Source organism: Balearica regulorum, chromosome 8 (assembly GCF_011004875.1).
Source record: "Balearica regulorum gibbericeps isolate bBalReg1 chromosome 8, bBalReg1.pri, whole genome shotgun sequence".
In the NCBI taxonomy this organism is placed as follows: domain Eukaryota; kingdom Metazoa; phylum Chordata; class Aves; order Gruiformes; family Gruidae; genus Balearica; species Balearica regulorum.
The window spans coordinates 30,060,945-30,077,966 of NC_046191.1; the positions used below are offsets into that span (position 1 = coordinate 30,060,945).

General features: G+C 60.5%; 1 protein-coding gene across 1 annotated transcript; it reads right to left on the bottom strand.

The window, feature by feature from the left end:
- Positions 1-785: 785 nt before the first annotated feature.
- QSOX1 (quiescin sulfhydryl oxidase 1) lies at positions 786-11,534 on the bottom strand. Its single transcript, XM_075760369.1, has 12 exons — positions 11,213-11,534; positions 9,000-9,100; positions 7,619-7,667; positions 7,337-7,439; positions 6,438-6,528; positions 6,067-6,212; positions 5,494-5,628; positions 5,170-5,299; positions 3,155-3,277; positions 2,883-3,027; positions 2,459-2,638; positions 786-2,057 (listed from the first exon to the last, which is right to left on the bottom strand). The coding sequence occupies exons 1-12, from the start codon at positions 11,496-11,498 to the stop codon at positions 1,327-1,329; spliced, it is 2,220 nt and encodes a 739-aa protein (XP_075616484.1). The 5' UTR covers positions 11,499-11,534; the 3' UTR covers positions 786-1,326.
- Positions 11,535-17,022: the final 5,488 nt, after the last annotated feature.

Here is a 17,022-nt window from a genome sequence, read left to right on the forward strand (position 1 = left end):
GAGGAGCCTGAGCTCCGGGTACCTGGGCAGCAGCGGAGCCGGCTGTCCTCCTTCCCCATCCCGCTGGCCCTCGCCTCCCACCTGGGCAAAGTGAAGATATCAAGAAAAAGGCTCCAAATCGGATTGACACTCCCCCTCCCCCTTAATAAAGTTTATTATCGGCCGGGCTCTAATCCTTTTAAATCCTCCATGCGGGGGGAAGGGCCGGGATTAGGGGAGGGCAGCGTAATCCCAATGAATTTGTTACAGGGGGATTTAGGCAGCGCCGGGAGAGCAGATGGCCCCGGCTCTGGAAAACAACCATTTTCCTTAATGATTCCTAACAAGGATAAAAGGGCAGAGAGAATCGGGGACAGGCGCAGGGGGTCTGCTCCCGTGGAGGTCCTGGTCCCCAGGGGTACATGGGGATGCTCACGCGTGTCTTCCTGCTCTGGACCACGGGCACAGCCGGCACCGAACTGCAGCTCCACGCCTCGTGCCAACTTTTTTCCAGCAGCTTCCCAGCTCCCCCCAGGCTCCCTCCCCATCACCCCACTTTAGAACAAACCACAAGCCACCCCAATCATGGGGACATGCCAGACGGGGTGGGGGGGGGGCAGCTGGCCACCGGCGCACCCAGAAGCAAAAAGCAGGAGAAAATGTACAATAATAACAATTAAAAATATTTAGAGGCTTTAAACCAAGGCAGTGCTCTTCCCAGGGTAATGGGGGAAGGTGATGGCAGGGAGGGGAGGTGCTGTCCCGGTGCACCCACGCGGCAGGGACCAGCCGACACAGCGGGGCCAGCGTCGGCAAAAATAATTTATTCAACTAAGACAAGCAGAGAGCGAGCAAGAGTGCGGGGAGGGGGCAAGGAAAGGCGGCGGGGGGGCCTGGTCCACAGCTCAAAGGGGGAGAACACACAAAATGCAGCTGAACCCCCAGCTGCCACCCCACGCCCAGCAATGCCTGCTTTTTTGTGGGGACTAGACCCCCATCCTCCTGGCCCCAACTAGTGGTTTGGCCCCAAAAGGCTGCTCCCCAGCATGGGACTGGGCTTCCCAGTTTGAAACCAGCCCAGTGCTGGGGAGCTCCAAAGGGCAGCTGGGTGCTGAGACACGTACCACTGTCGGTGTCCCAGCTCCCGCACACCCGAAAACATGGCACTGCAACCCGAGAGGGGGATGCTCCGACACCTCCTTCCCCCCAAAAACAGCCCTCCACCCTCTGCCCCCCCACCCCGGGGGAGGCGGCTGCTGTGAGTGGAGCCGCTCCTGGGGGGGGGGAGGGATGCGCCAAACCCCTTCCTGCTGGGCGACGAAACACCGTCCGAGGGGTGCCCCACTCTCAGGCTACGGGGAAGCCGGGGCGGCCTTTTCGGGCACGGGTGCGGAGGCGGAAGAAGGTGTACATGCCCAGGAGGCACATGGAGGAGAGGAAGTAGAGGGCGATGCAGAGGCTGATGTCCAAGCGGGAGAAGCCCAAGCCGAGCACCCGCAGCCAGGGGCTCCTCCGCACGCCCTCCCCAGCCTCCTCCTCCTCCTCCCGGACCAGGACACCGGGAGCCCGCCGGCGCTCCCGGCCCACCCTGGCATCCTGGGGCAGGGCGATGGTGTCCCGCTTGCTGAGCCGCCGGCGCCGGCCGGCTGCCGCTCGCAGCGCTTGGCTCTTGAAGTGCTGCTCGCTGAAGGAGTCCAGGTCCACGATGTCCTCGCCCACCTCCCTCAGCTTGGGGTTCATCCGCACAATGCTGGGACGCCGTGGCTCAGGGGAGCCCGGTCGTTCCGGAGCTCTCGCCTCACCCTCCGTCTCCTTTTCCTCCTCTTCCTCCTTCTCCCTGTCCTCTCGTGGGATCTCAGTGCCCGATCTGGCCGCCATCCCCTCCTCGGCCATGGGGATGGGATCGGCCTCGGCATAGTCCAGGTAGATGTTGGCCGGAGCAAAGTGCGCCTTAAGGAAGGTGAGCACGGCCGGCTCATCCCAGGCATGCACCCCCCGCTCCTCCTTGTGACACTGGGGACACATGTCCGGCGGAGGCCACTGCAGCTTGGGGAACTTGGGGTCCTCCGTGTCACCTCCTGCAGGGACCGGAGCCAGCGAGGGGGTTAGAGGGGACACGCGATGCAGCCCTCCCCCTGTACCGATACAAACAACCCGGAGCATCCAGCAGCTGGGGACGGGGATGGGGACATTTGGAGGAGCTGTCTCGGGAGGAGAGGTTCCCCGAGGGCAGGCGTCAGCTTTGGGAAGCTCCCTGCGGGGAGCTTGTAAGACCCAACTGCATCTCCAGGGCGGTCTGATGCTGCGCGACCAGCTGCTGTCCCCTGCGATGGGGGGACGACGACAATGGGATGTCCCCACCGCTGCACCCTAATGCAGCCAGTTGCCAGCTCCATCCAGGAGGGACGCTCCTCCACCTCACCTCCCCTTTTCCCTTGGGAAGCCGCTCCGGCTCCCCCCCCCCGTGGCCCCCCCTTACCTGCCAGGCGAGCGTTGACCTTGTTGTGGTGGGACCAGAGCCAGAAGACGGCCTCCTCCCGGCCTGCCACCTGGTCCATGGACTCGGCCGCCATGGCCTCAAAGTGCTGGGCGCACTCCCGGCAGCCGAAGAAGTGCCGGACGTAGCAGCGCATGGTGTTCAGCACCTCCAGCGGCAGCTCTGGGGGTGGGGACAGAGGAGAGGGGGGGACAGGAGGGCAGTACGGACCTCGCAGTGCCACTGCCACGGTCCCACGGACAAGGTGGCGGCCCCGCACCCCAATCCTGCAGCTCTTGCCCTCCCCACAGACCTGCCTTGGGGTGAGACCAGCCTTTGCCTGTACGCAGCATCCCTGCCTGTGCCACAACCTGTCCAGACAACCCCTCCCAGAGACCCAAACCGCCCCCTCCGGGGATGCCGATACCTTTGTCGGGGCCGCTCTGGGCAGCCTGGACGGTCAGTAGATGGAAGACGGTCCAGAGCCCGCAGGGGTAGCCGCGGAAGTGGGGTTCGCTGCCCTGGCAGCCCACCCAGGTCACATTGGTGGGGAGCACGGCGGGGTGGGAGGCCTGGAGGACAGATGGATGTGGCGTGACGGAGCTGGCAGGTAACACGGGGTGGGAGGGAAAGGGGCAGGGGTGAGGGAAAGGGGCAGGGGTGAGGGAAAGGGGGCCGGGGTCCCCGCGGGTGCCTTACGTCTCCGTTATTCTTCATGGCCTCCTTCAAGGTGCTGCGGGGCAGCTCAGGCTCCGTCCAGTTCTTCAGCCAGCCGTCCAGGGACTGCAGGTAGGTCTGCACGCAGGGCCGCCCGGGGAAGTACTGCAGAGGGGAGACAGGGGTGAGGAAACCCAGACCCTGCCCTGGGAGCAGCGGGGCTGCCCACGGGCACCCCCAGCCCACCGGGACGTGCACCGGGCAGCACCGACATCCTCTACGGCAGCAGGCGCCGGAGGGCAGCGCGGTCCCGGCAAGGTTTTGGTGCCCAGCCCCGAGGGGCTGGGGATTGTGGCACGTCCCCCCCACGGTGACGAGGCCGCCGCGTGCGTGTTCAGGCTCCGAACCTCGGCCCCATCTGAGGGAGGCAAAAAGCCACTCTGACCACAAGTCAGCGCAAAGCCGATTAGCCGCAGCACTTTAAAACCAGAGGCGCTCCGGGGAGAGGGGGCAGCCCACCAGTGTGTGCCTGGATGGATGGACAGAGGGACCGACCCACGGGGAGAGTAAGACCAGCAGCACATGGGAAAAGTGACCGGGAAGCGAAAGGAAGGAGCGTTTTGCGAAGTCTGTGCTGTCCTCCCCAGGCCCGTGGGGAATCACACAGAAAGTCCCAAATTCACAGGGGAATTATTCTGCGACCTGACGTTTCTGCTGCAAAACACATTCCCCTCCTCGCTCCTTTGGCAGGAGGCTTTGCTGCGTGATTCCCTGCTTTCCAGGCACCACTTCTTTCCACATTAGGATTCTTCCTCCCTCCTTGCGCCTTAAATACCTCTTGGGAAGGCAACGGTTAAGGCTGGGACCCGCTGGCTGAGCTCCCCCAGCCTGAGCCCTGCCGGGCTGGCAGCAATCCTGGGGACGCTGCTCCGTCCCGTGGACGAGCGTGGCAACGGCAGCGCCGGCTCGGCATCCTCGGCGAGGACGCAGCTTTGCCTCCTTGCCAAATCCAGTGCTTGGCCAGCGAGGGGAAGGTTTGCAGGGAGAGTTAAAAGCTGATCAGATAAAACCACTGCTGCTCCCCACCACCTCAGAAAGCTTGTACTCTTGACCAGGAAGCTGGTGCGATGGGGGATTTATTTCCATAACCCTGTGGTTCTCATTAAAGGGAAAAATGGTGAGGGCAATAGCTTGGGGCAAGCAGAGGAAGAACCACGGGAAGCTCTGAGCTGAGGACTCGAGACTCGTTGCACCAGCGGCTTGTGTTTGGAGTTCTCTGCCGGAGGAGAGCGGGCTGGGGTGGGAGCAGGGGGTGTCTCCCACATCCGCAAAGGCTACGCGAGGTCCAAACTGAGCGTGAGACCCTGGGTAACGAAGGAGGGAGCAAAGAAGGCGGGCATGGCCCACTGAAGGCCTGCCAGGGAGCCTGGGCCGGGACAGGGACGGGGATGGGGACAGGGCTCCTGCAGCCCCGGTGGTGGAAACCTCAGGCAAACGCAGCGCTCCATCGGACCAGGAAATTAAACGGCCCTGCTTCTGCTGGCTCAAAGCTCCTACACACTTTCTCTTACACAGAGGAGAAAAAAAGACCTTAAATTAGGCTCTTCCAGAGCCCGACTCAGAGCGGGAGTCCCTTTCCCAGACTATCAAAGGAGCCCACAGAGATCAGCTCCCCAAGCCAAGTCAGGCGATCAGAGTTACAAACCCCTCTGATCATCTCTGCCACCCCAGCGGGCAACAGCGTCTCTTCTGAAGAGACCTACTGCCTCGACACGACACCTCCTGCAAGCGCCGAGCCTGCTCAGCCCGCTGATACCTGCACCCCAGGTCTCCTCTGAAACTCTCTGGCATCTGTTTTTGGCCGGGACCTCTGGGCTGGGTCTGGAGCTCCGTGGGGACGGGGATGGCCCTGTGCCGTGCCGAGCACTGGGAGACGGCCACGCTCCGCTACCTGCGAGCGCTGGGACACGGTCTGCAGCCTGCGTTTGCATTTTACTTTATAAATAGCTATGGGGAGGTGCGGACGGTTCCTCTATTGATACTGAAAAGCTCCTCACCTTCACCAGCATGGCCACGTAGCACTTGAAAGCGGCCAGCTGGGCTCCCGACAGCGCGGCGGCACGGGTAGCCTCCACCCGCAGCGAGTAGTGCAGCGTGGACTCCAGGTCAGCCATGTACAACTTGGAACTGGGGAGGGCAGCACAACACGATGGTCCGTCAGCCCGTTAATCGCCATCCCCAGGGACCCAGCCACTATTTGGAGCTTCTCCCAGGGAAAAGGCACGGTCCCAGCCCGTTGTTCGCCGGTGGCCATGGTGCCTCCTCCCCGCACCAGCCCTGGCCTCCCACAGCCCCAAAATGATGGGGGAAAGGGGTCTGACCGGTCGGCACGCTTCGGCTGGGATGCAGCGGTCTCGTTGGAGGTGCTGATGGTTGCGTTCAGCTTGTAGGAGCCGCGGGTGACGCCCGAGAGCGTGCGCAGGTAGTAGGTGTAGAACGAGCGCGCCTCTATGTGCCTGCAAAGAAGAAGCCGTGAGCAAGACCCTCTTCCCTCCCAAAGAGCCCCCCATCCCCAAGGAGGAAGCAAAGGAGACCAAAGGCTTAGCCAGGCGGGCAACTCGGACCTCGGGAACAAGCGTGGGGTGCTCCGCACTCTCCAGCCACCCCAGTGGCGGGCATCCTGGCACACACCCCGGAGCAGAGCTGTGCCACCTCCAGGCAGATGTGGCGGAGGGGCGGCTCGGCCACCAGCCGTTTTCCCTCCCACCAGCTCCAGGCGGGGCTGGCAGCCCCGCTCAGTGCTCACCAGCAGCCCCCTACCAGCCTGCCCAACCCTGCCACTGTCTCCTTCCTAATGAACTTCCCCACAATTACAGAGGAGAGCGGAGAGATGGGGCACAAGCGTGGCACCCCGCCGGGGTCCCCAGACCACCCTCCCCATGTCCCACACTCACACAGGCAGGCGGGAGAAGGAACCGTTGCGGAGGAGCAGGTAGCTGGAGGGGAAGGTGGTGACGCCAAACTTCTCCACGAGCTCCTCCTCGCTGCTCAGCACCCTCCTCACTGCCACGTTCTCATACTGCAGCATGTCCAGCGCCACCTGCAAGCCCAGGGGCCTCGGGGTCAGCCGGGAGATGGTGGGATCCCCAGCCCCACCAGGGACACAGCAGGGCTATTCAGCACCCCGTATAACACTTTGCACCTGCAAAGCAGCGTGCAAGCCGACCGAGGAGGCTGCCGAGAGAGGATTTCCTTGCCAAGGTGTTATCAGACACTGAGGACGCCAGCTTCAAGAGAAATGGGGGATAAATGCAGCTGTACTCACCTCTCTGCCCACGAAGGAGTCGCTCTTCTCGAAGATCAGGGCCAGGTACTGGTCCTTGTTCCTCTGGAAGAAGGTGCGAACCTCCTCCGCGCTGCAAAAGCGAAGAGGATGGCAGCAGGTGCCCCAGCATCAGCGGGATGCTCTGCCCTCCCACCCAAAAGGAGCTCAGCCCACATGTGCTGGGATTTGGCAAGGGATGCTTGTGCGAGTTCAGCCCCACTGAGCAGGAAAATCCTCCCCGCTGAAGTTTCCAGCCCAATTTTCTGCTCTGGTTCACAGGTTTTGAAAAAAAGCTGCCAGGGTCAGACAAGGAGGCAGAAAACAAAGCACAGGCAGGGCAGGGCAGGGGGGAGCTGCACGCTCACCCAGGGGGAAAGACGGCAATGAGCTTCAAGCAGGGCTGTTGGATGTTTTGCTAGGACACGGCGGCACTAGACATCTGAAGCACGTGCCTGGCTCGACCATCATTTTGGGAAAGCCAGATGCTCCCCCCAGGACAGCAGAGCAACCGCCTGTGTCCAGAAAAGACAACTCAGACCCCAACAAATTTGTACCGAATCAAGAAAACCCTTTCTTGGAGCAGGAAAAAGCTGCTAGCAGCAGCGGCCTCACCCGGCACGGCAGGGTACTGCCACGTTCCTGTCCCAGGCACCACTTGCTCTAATTAAGGTTGATGAGCAGGTTCATTAGAAGATGCAACAACATGGCCCGTCTCATCCAGGCCGCGTAAATGGCTGGCCAGGTCACCTGTGTCTCCCTGGGACATGGGTGATGCAGTGGCTGCTCCACGCTCATTTTGGGCTCGGGATTTCCCCAGAAACCTGCCCTCCATGGGACAGAGGCCGCCAGAGCTGCCCCCCCATCACGCCACAGCCCCCCCATCACGCCACAGCCCCTACCTCGCCGGCTCCAGCGGAGGACAGGCGGGCGGCCAGGCGTCCTGGCTCTGCTCAAGGTTGGTGATGATGGCATGGCGCAGGTCCTCGACAGTGGCGCTGGGATCTGCAGGGGGACAGGATGCCAAGGGGTCAGTCCTGGGGAAACCAGTTCCATGGGCTGAGCCAAGGGGAACCGCTCTGAGCTGCCCCCCCGGGCTCTTTGAGGTCTCAGTGCATGGGGGGTGCGGGCAGCAGGGCCATTCGCACCTGGGGTAAAAAAACCCCACGGCTCTGAATACTCACTGGTAATCCTTATCCCATCCTCTGCCTTCTTGCTAAAAGCTCTGAAGAACTGAAAGAGTTAAAAAAAAAAACCACAAGGGGAAACTGGAATGAGAGCGTTTGGAGTAGGACAGGGAGGCAGTGCAGCCCAGCAGGCAGAAGCTGCCCCTGGACTGGCTCTGCCTCAGTTTCCCCATGATGTTACGGCATGCCAACCAACACCAGGCACCGCAGAGGGAGCTCCCGGCCGTGCCCCCGTCTTGTGGGGCATCCCTGGAGGGGAGGGATGCAGGCATGGGCTGGGAGCCGTGTCCAGCCAAGGGCTGAGCGCTGGCAGGCAGCAGGGCAGGTGTCTCCAGGCGTCCCAGGGAGGCAGCCGGGACCTTCTCGGTCCTGCAAACTGCTGTCTCCCTGCTCCAGAGCTCTCATAAAGCAGAAGGGGCCTTTCCCCCACTCCCGGCCTCCCACAGTGGCTTCAGTGCCCATAGCACAGCTAGAGCGGCGAAACCAGGTTGCGTCAGACAGGTGTTTGCTTTGCGGGCTGGGCTGGGAGCTCGGGCTGTTTGCAAAAGGTGTTTGGTGGCGACAAGGGATGCAAAGCAAGTGACTTCTTGGCACCGCCACATCAGCGCGCCTCCCTGCCCCGGGAAATGTTTTGGTCAATGTCCCACGGGCAGCAGGTGCCTGGTGAGACCCCGGGGCAGGGTTAGGGCACAAGCCAACCTGGCTGGCAATCCCCTAAATCTGACCCCACCTTGGGCTGAGCCTGTAAGCCGGGACTGAGGTCATGTCTGATCAAACCCTTATCTCCCCTGTTCTGTCTCAAGGCGATCCTGGCTTTTGCTGCCTGCACCTGGAGCGCTTTGGCTTTATTGCTTGCGCTGGAGAGAGGCTCTGTTTGCAGTGGGAAACGCTGCGAAACGGCAGTATTGACACAGCTAAGCGGCTGGGCACGGGCCCAGGAGGAGGGACGGCACTTCGCCAGCCGCCGCAGGAGGTTCCTGGTTGATCCCTGTGCGGCCTCCCACAGCATCCCTGCGCCCTCCTCCAAAACCTGCACCTGGAACCGCTCTCTGCCCTCCAGCAGCCGTTCCCAGGAGTATCCAATTCAAGTTTCGGACTCTCCTCCGTCCTAGGAGAGATCCAGCCTCTATGCTTCACTACGAAGCAGCGTTTTGGTTTTCCCCCTCCTTATTGCTACATCACCCAGCAGTTGTGCCGGCTGCAGCCTGGCCACAGTTATGTTTTGGGGAAGGGTGAAACAGCTCCAGCCTGCAAAGCCTCAAAGGGAAAATTTTGGTGCAATAACGCTGTCGATCTGATTGAGCAAGAGAGGGACATGCCAAAAGGCAGCACACGATGAAAACAGGGCACAGGCAAATACCCAGCACGCAGTCCTTACCTTCAGCGTGGGGAAGCCGGTTATCCCAAAATCGGCGCACACTTGTTGGTTGGCCTCGTCGGCACAGTCGATGGCCGCCAGCATCACCGCAGGCCTCCACTCTGCGGGGACGGAGGATGCAATCAGCACAGCTCAGCCCCTCTGCGGCCCCAAAAACCGCCCCACTCCCCACAACCACTGTAGAGACAGCAGCGATCTCCCGCTGCACAGGCAGCATGACTCCTCCCGGCCCCAAAATCACGGCTCACCCCTCGCAGGACACCAGCCGATGGTTTCCAAGCCCCAAATACCCAAAGCTGTAGTCCACACCGGTGTCTGGCACCCTACTTTTCATGCGGCAAGAGCGTGGGGAAAGCCGTGTGAGGCGGGACCGGGCTTTGCACGCCCTGCCCTCGCTGGCGCCCAAGTGCAGGCAGCTCTGCCTGCGGCTGCCTGCCCGTCTGGTTCTGCCTGCCCAGCCTCTGCCCCAGCGGGAAGAGGCCACCGGGAGAAGGGGAGGGATGGCTAACCACGGCTCGGGGAGAGCAAGGAGCATGGGCTCCAGCTCCTCTCACCCCAGATCAAGGGCATGGTTGATAACCAAGAGGGAAGAACCCAAAACCAGTAGCCGGGGTGCTGCGGCAGAGCCAGCCCAGGTGCTGAGCAACCCCTCTGCAGCTTTCCACTGCCACCTCCCTAGGGAGGATCAGCAGGTCCCTGGGGTAAAACAGAGACCAAAAAAAGGGGGCACGGAGGCATTTCAAGCAGGAAGCTCTGAAAACCAGCAGCAAGATGGAGATAAAAGCTCTGAAATGGCTCCTTCTTAGCATAAAAGACACAAGCCGGAGAACACCCAGCCTGTCCTTTGAGCAGGACAGGGAGGGACACAGAGGTGCCGGCACACTGATGGAGCCCACACCCTAGGTGGGAGCCTGCTGAAGGTGGGGACCTGCTGGGACCATCCTGTGTCACACGTGACGGGGCGGACGAGCCGCTTCCCGCTGTCCCGGCAGCAGCGGCACAGGAGGGCTGATGCCAAGCCCTGCTGCAGGGAGCCAGGCACGCTCCCAGACTCATCGGCACGTGGTGCCAGCAGGTCACCCCAGCATTGGCATCCTCCCTGTCCAGCCCACTCCTGTGAAAATCCACCCGTGGGAACAGCAGCGAGGACGTCGAGCGGCACGGGGGCGGCTTCCTCGCCTTGCCTCCGTGGACACCCTATCCGCAGTCCAGCCTCCAGAGCGGGGAGCCCCGAGGGGACCCCGTTTTGGAGAGAGGCCAGGAGAGCCGGCGTTCCCCTGCAGGGCCCGGGCGCGCACCCCATTCCTCACATCCTGCCCCGTTGGGGAGAGCTGACGGCATCCCCTCAGAGGGACGGGATGCCCGTCCCGGCCGGCGCCCTGACTCACCCGGCATCTACCTCGCTATATCAATTAGCACAATAACAGGGAGAAGCCGTGCGCACCCCAGGATGCCCGGGGAGGCAGAACGACCCCCGGCGGGGTGAGGGGCCCGTCAGCGGGGTGTGCGGGTCCCCAAGCAGGGCTGGGCACCAGCTAGGCCAGGCATCAAGGTCAAAGCCGGGACCAAACCAGCCGGAATCAGCGCCCGACCCCAGCACCCTGCCAGCACCGGGGAGGAGCGGGGCTGAGGGAGGGTCGGGGGGGCAGCGGAACTCCCCATGCCTAGGCCAGGCTCAGCCTGAGCTTCTCCCAGCCAAAGGGGTTCCAGGGATGCTGCTAAGCCGGGCCTGGCCATCACGGCGGGGGGGGGGGCTGGGCCTTCGCACAGGGCTGACGCTCCAGGGAGGCTCGGGCAGGGATACAGGGGGATTTAGGGGTGCTGATGGGGGATACGCAGAGAGGACTGAGGGATGCTGATGGGGAGGGTGCAGAGAGGACGCCGGGGTGCTGTCGTGGCCGAGGATGCAGGGCCAGGGATGCAGGAAGGGTTTAAGAGTGCTGATGGAAAGGAGAACGATGGGACAAGGACACAGAAGGACTGAGGGGTGCTCACAGAACAGACAGGGATGCAGGAGGGTTTAAGGGTGCTGATGAGGACACAGGGGCAGAAACACGGGGCATTAAACGGGGTGCTGACAGAAGACAGAGACAGGGATACAGGGATGAAAAACAAGGGCAAGGGCACAAGGAGGGTTTGGGGGTGCTGAGAGGGCAGGCAGGGATGCAGGGAAGGGGGCGGGGGGAAGCAGGGCAGCCGGGCCGGGGACTCACCGCGGATGTCGTGGGCCAGGGCCCGCCATGTGGGCGCGAAGTGGACGCAGTGCCCGCACCAGGAGGCGAAGAACTCGACGGCCCAGGCGCTGGGGGAGCCCAGCAGCCGCCCCTCCGCCCCGGTCCCCAGCAGTTCCAAAGGGTCAGTGGCCGAATACAACCCGCGGGGTCGCGCCACAGGCAGCGACAACGCCAGCACCAGGACCGCCGCCGGCCACCATCGCACCCCCCCGCCGCCGCCGCCGCCCCCGCTGCCGCCACCCCGCGCCCGCCGCCGCCGCCACATCGCCCGCCAGGCCGCCCGCCGCCGCCCGCCGCCTTTAGGGCCGCCCGCAGGCCCCGCCCACTAGGGGCGGGGCCGGGGGCGGGGCCAAGACGGCCCGCATCACAGCGCCCCCTGTGGGGCGCGCAGCGGCACACCCCGCAGAACCCCAGCCCGACACCCCCACATCATGGGGGACCCCAACCCCCGCCCCCCCCCCCCCCCCCCAGCCCCTTACCCGGCACCGGGGACCGCCGCAGGGCAAGGGGGGGGGGCTAGGCCGCAGTGCTGCCCTCACTCGAGGGGGTGGATAGCATAAAATGATAAAATTCTGATAAAGCGAGGAAAGGCGAAGGCGGCTGATTCAGGCCCAAAACCCGCAGTGCCGCCATTACGGTCATCCCTGAGGGGAGCCGCCGGCCTGAGGGCAGCACCCTGGTCGGACGCCCTGACGTCAGCCAGCGTCGCCAGGCAGCGCCTGCCAGGACACCCCGCAGGATGGTGACCCTGGAGACCCAGCTGCCCTCGCCCCAACCCTGCCAGGGACGTGCAACAAGGATAGCCACCGAAGCCCCAAAATCCAGCTCCTCCCGCCAACAAAAGCAGCCCTCCCTCCCAAGGGGCCCCGTGTCCGGCCACAGCCTCCCCACCAGCCTGGCCGTGCCATGGCTCACGCACACACCCACGTCACCCGCTCCCGGATGGAAGGTGCCCGTTGCCCAGAGCCTCGGGGCAGAGCCAGGCACCGCTGGTGTGGAAATGGCCCTGAAATCCGGCCCCTCCACTCCCTCCCCAGCCCCTGAGGCCAGGGGGCCCCCATGGCTGTTGAGGGCTGGTTGCTGGCTCGGTCCCCAGGAAGGCCATTAGCCATGCTGGGCCCCACCTAGGTATTTTAGGCGGACTTGCCATGCTAGAAAAACAAGCCTGCCAGAGCCAAGCCTTGTCTTGGCAGTGGAGGGCAGGGGCCTCCACACAGGGCATAGCTCCGGAGGAGCTACGGGACCCCCCTGAGATGGTCCGGCTGCTGGGGACAGAGCCCATCGGACGTAACCCTTGTGGGATCGCTGCCGTGCATCCTCTGCGGGTCCAGGCTGATGCAAATAGGCCAGAAGATGGTTTGCTCCAGCTCTGCCAGCTGCAATTAAATGCTTAAGGGATTATCACACCTTGCTGTCCTACCAGGAGGGAGAGAAGTGCAGCCCAGCCCATGGAAGGCTGATCTGAAAGGTGGTCCTTCACTACTGCCAGAGACCTTGCCCCAGCTTGTCCTGCAATTAAAAGACAAAATGGCTTAGCGATGCCATCACCGTTATTTTACCCTGGGCTAAAGTCCTTATTTTAAGGGCTCATCAGCTTGATTAGGTTATCACAGCAAAGGAGAGGTGCTCAGTACCAGCGTAATTACTGGCATCCTCCCTGTCCAGCTCATACCTCCCTCCCAGGGAGCCCAAATTCCTTGAATCCTTTTTTAGATGCAAAACCAGTATCTAACCCAAAGGCAGATGGGCAAGAGCCTGTACCTCAAGGCTCCGGCTCCTTCTGAGGTGAGCCACGCCATTGCTCATCCGCCAAAGCCCTGGGGTAGGGATGCTCCTGCTTCCGGCTGCCCGGGGAGCAGCCGGGGCTGGGGGTGCTGCCAGCAACCCTGCTGTCAGGCTGGCATGTCCAGTCCCCACAGCTCCCCACAAAGCAGGCTCCTTCAAGGGCAGGGTGTGTGGCTTTCCAGGCATGGACTTGCCTAAAAAGTCTTTTTTATCCTTTTAACTCTACTGCAAAGCAAGACATGAGGTTTTTCTTCCACCTCAAACTGGGAAGAACCAGATTTTCATTGCAGGATGCCTGGAGACAGGGCATGGGTCTGGAAAGCCAAAGATGAAGCAGAGATTTTGAAACAAACATATTTTAAGACTAAGGCAAATTAAAAAAAAAAAAAAAAAATCAAAATCAAGAAGCAGTAGAAGTCTGGGGAGTTTTTACAAATGCCCTCCCAGCGCTGCCTGCTTTTTTGTCCTCTCTTGCTTTGCATCCCCTCAGTGCTGGCAGAGCCTGGATGCCGGGTGACCTTGGATGCCAGGTGCTGAGCCCCAAGCCAGCTCTAAAGCCGAGCTTTAGGCTCTCGTGGCACATTTAGGAACCTACTTGGTGGTTTTCAGCTGTGCTGCACAGCAAAGTCTTCAGCATCCATCTCAGCATCCTTAACTTTGGGAAGAGATACGCTTCACTCCTACGTAGCAAGGCTAAGGATCACTGTAGAGGTTCCTGCGCTGCACAAGTGACCGTGCAGCAGCTGAGCGGTGGCTCTAGTTTGTTAAGCTCATCAGCTCTCAAATCTCCTTTCCCAGAGTAACAGCCAGCAGGAATGTCCTTGAAGTCAATGAAGTGTGGGCAACACCAGTAGGCTGACAGCCTCAAAGGCTGCTAAGATCTCACCAAAATCATTTACGCCCTGCAGAACTTGTTTCGTGCACCCAAATGGATCATTTTCACAGAGACAAAGAGCTACTCTGATCACCTCTGTGCTGGGTTAGAGAGGCAACAAGGAAAGGTGAATTTATGTATTCACCTCTTGGAAGTGCTGGAAAGGACTAATGAACAAGCTTCAGAAGATGGAGAAAGGCTTTTACTATCCATTTTTAAAAGCATCAATCTGGCTGCAAAACACCAATAGCTCAAAATGGCCAGGTAAGCCAACCCAGGACCTTCCCCCCTCCCTTCAGTTGTGAAGGTTCCGGCACAGGGAAATCCTGAAATGGACTTTCTTCCTTGAAAATTAAAGAACACGTTCCTACCTAATTGTGCGATTCCAGGAACTGACTCCAAGAAAAACACGCAACCAATGCAAGACTCATGGTACAATCATGGCAATCCCGTCACCCGGCCCTGGCATTTCAGAGGCCGTTGAGAGAAATTTGGATCCAACTCCCCTGTGAGCGCCTCAGAAATACCAGTTGCAGAGGAGGCTCAACAGTTTTCCTCTCTGGCCCTCACAAGATGGGACTGATGAACTCGGTGAAGCCCTCCTCCATCCGGAGCACAGTGTGGTCCTTCTTTAAATAAGAAAAAGGCCCATTTCCCCAATTAGCATCTCCAAACAGCCTCAGAGAGCGAGTGAAAATTGTGCCACCTGCCACCACCCAGCCAGCTGAAGTCAGCTGGGACATCCAGTCCAGGTGGCACCTTTCCACCAGTGGCACCAGTCACACCTCAACTGAGACACGCTTTCAGATGAGACATTTGGCAGCGCCTGCATGATAAACCTGCCAGCTTCCATGGCTTTGCCGAGACAGGGAATAATGCAGGGAACGGATGTGAACCCCGACTGCTTACGCATCGGCTCTGCTGGGCTCACACCTACGAAGACCCAGAAAGCCCCTTGTAGCCCCCACTGTAGCTGGGAATTGCCGACTACGTGAGACAGGCTTGGTCGGATACAGTCGATTTCTACCTTTCAAGCCCAACCAGCCTGTAATAACAATAGACGTAAAAGAAAATCCGGCGTGCGTTCTCAGGATGTGATGAATGCGTTCACGTAGTTGATGCCTGCAGAGAGACTACAGCAGTACCAGCCCCTTTCTGCTATTCACCCTCTGCTGATTCATCCCTGCTTGAAAGGATGGCAGCAACGCTGCCCTTGCTCTTTTTGGAGGCATCTGGGGGGACTGGGAGGAACTGGTGCCGTCTTTGGTATGTCTGAGTAGGAAACGTTTTACCTGCAAATTTAAGATCTACTTAAAGTCATAAATCATCACCGCGACCCAGGATGCACAGAGCAGATGTTTTCCACTCCAGCTCATCTGCCCAGCTTCCAGGAGCAGATCGGAGGAGGCCACGCCACCCAGATTTGCCACATCATTATTTGGCAGCTGGTTTAATTGCAGCGCATGAAACTGAGAATACCACACGGATGACAACGGAGCACTTCTCTCTTGCTGTGGCAGCAGTCCTGCAATGTAAGCAAGGTCTCACTTACCAAGGACTGGTGTGCCCGTTCACAGGTTCACTGAGCAGTACGGGCTCCATCACCTCCGAGGAGCAACACAGCAGGACACGGACACTGGACCAGGCTCCTTGCTGAACTCCTCAAGCCAAGGGTAGGATCCCCTGCAGCCTCCTTTATTTTGCTGGAATAAAAGAAAATAAAATCTCTGGGACACCCCCCAGAAGTGGCAGTAACTCCACCTCCAGCAAACTCACAGACAAAATCCTAGTTCAAGTCAGCCTAGATTGCATGGGGCGGTGACAGACAAGTCAACCTGCAAGAAGCAGCCACCTAAAACCAACATTGGGGAGGGAATGCAGCCCAAGGGACACGGCAGGTCTTGCACAGCTAAAGCAAAGAGCTGGAAAACCGAGGCCAAGAGAAACATTCAGAGCAGGAACTAACCAGACCTGCTCCGGGCCATCCTCACAAAGCACGCTTGGCAGGCGAAAGAAGGCATTTTCACCCCAAATGTGCCCCCTGTGCCCCACTCCTGCCCAACCCTCACCCTCCATTGAGCTGCTGCCCCCCCAACTGCTCTAATTCTTCTCCTTTTTCCCACATTTCTGCAGGAACTAATTCAGGAGGAGGCAGGAAGGCACAGGGCTGGGGCTACGGGTTTTGTTTGCTCCAGCTTCCAGACCTCCCAGGGTGTCTTTCCCTCCCCCACAGGACCCACCTCCCGGAGAGCCCCTACGCTTTCAAACTCCATTACATCTCATCCGCATTCCTGCCCGCCAAGGGCCGTGCTCCGGGCTGGCTGCCAGCGGCAGGGGCAGCCCCCCTCCTCTCCATCCTGTGTTCTGAAGAGAGCCGCCAGCCTTCAGCAGCTCCCCACCGGCTCCTTTTCTTCTCAGGGCCGTGTTAATGAGAGCCCGGACATTGCAGAAGCCCTTGTGCTAGGCAGGGCGCAGCGACGTCTGGAGCGGAGTCAACGTTTCAAGTGCTCCGGTGTTGTGCCAGGCATTTTAGGATGTGGGATGACTGCAGCTGGCACCACCTCCCCGGGAAGGCACTCGGGAGCGGGTGGCACCCGAGAAGGGAGGCACCAAAACAGTCCCAACTCAATCCAACGTGCCGTTGGGAAGGCGGTTGCCTGCCGTTGCCCAACCCAGGAGTTTCACCAGGTCCACGATGGGTGAAATGGCTGTCGAAGGCAACTGCGCTCTGAGGGTTGTGGGAAGAGTTGCACAAACACTACCGTAGAAAGTCAGTGCCAAAGTGAAGCAACGTAGACTTGCAAATGAGGAAATTAGAGCCTTGATCAAGCCGATTACTGGGCATCCTGGGCAAGGACAGCAGGAGCAATGCAGCAGTTTGCTGTGTCACTCGCCAGAGTGCCGTGGCAGCGTTCCCATTGCTCAAGCCGTTTTAAAGGGAAGCCAGTTCTTCAGCCGGCGAAGCACAGATCGATTCCGCCCCCCCCGCCCCAACGTGAAATGCACTCTAAGCCACCTCCAGGGATGGGTGCTGATGGCTACAAGTAGATCACTGTCCGAAAACACAGGACTTGCAGAGCAAAATCGCTGCAGGATGAGGAAAGCAGCGACACGGCTGCTCTCCTGCTGC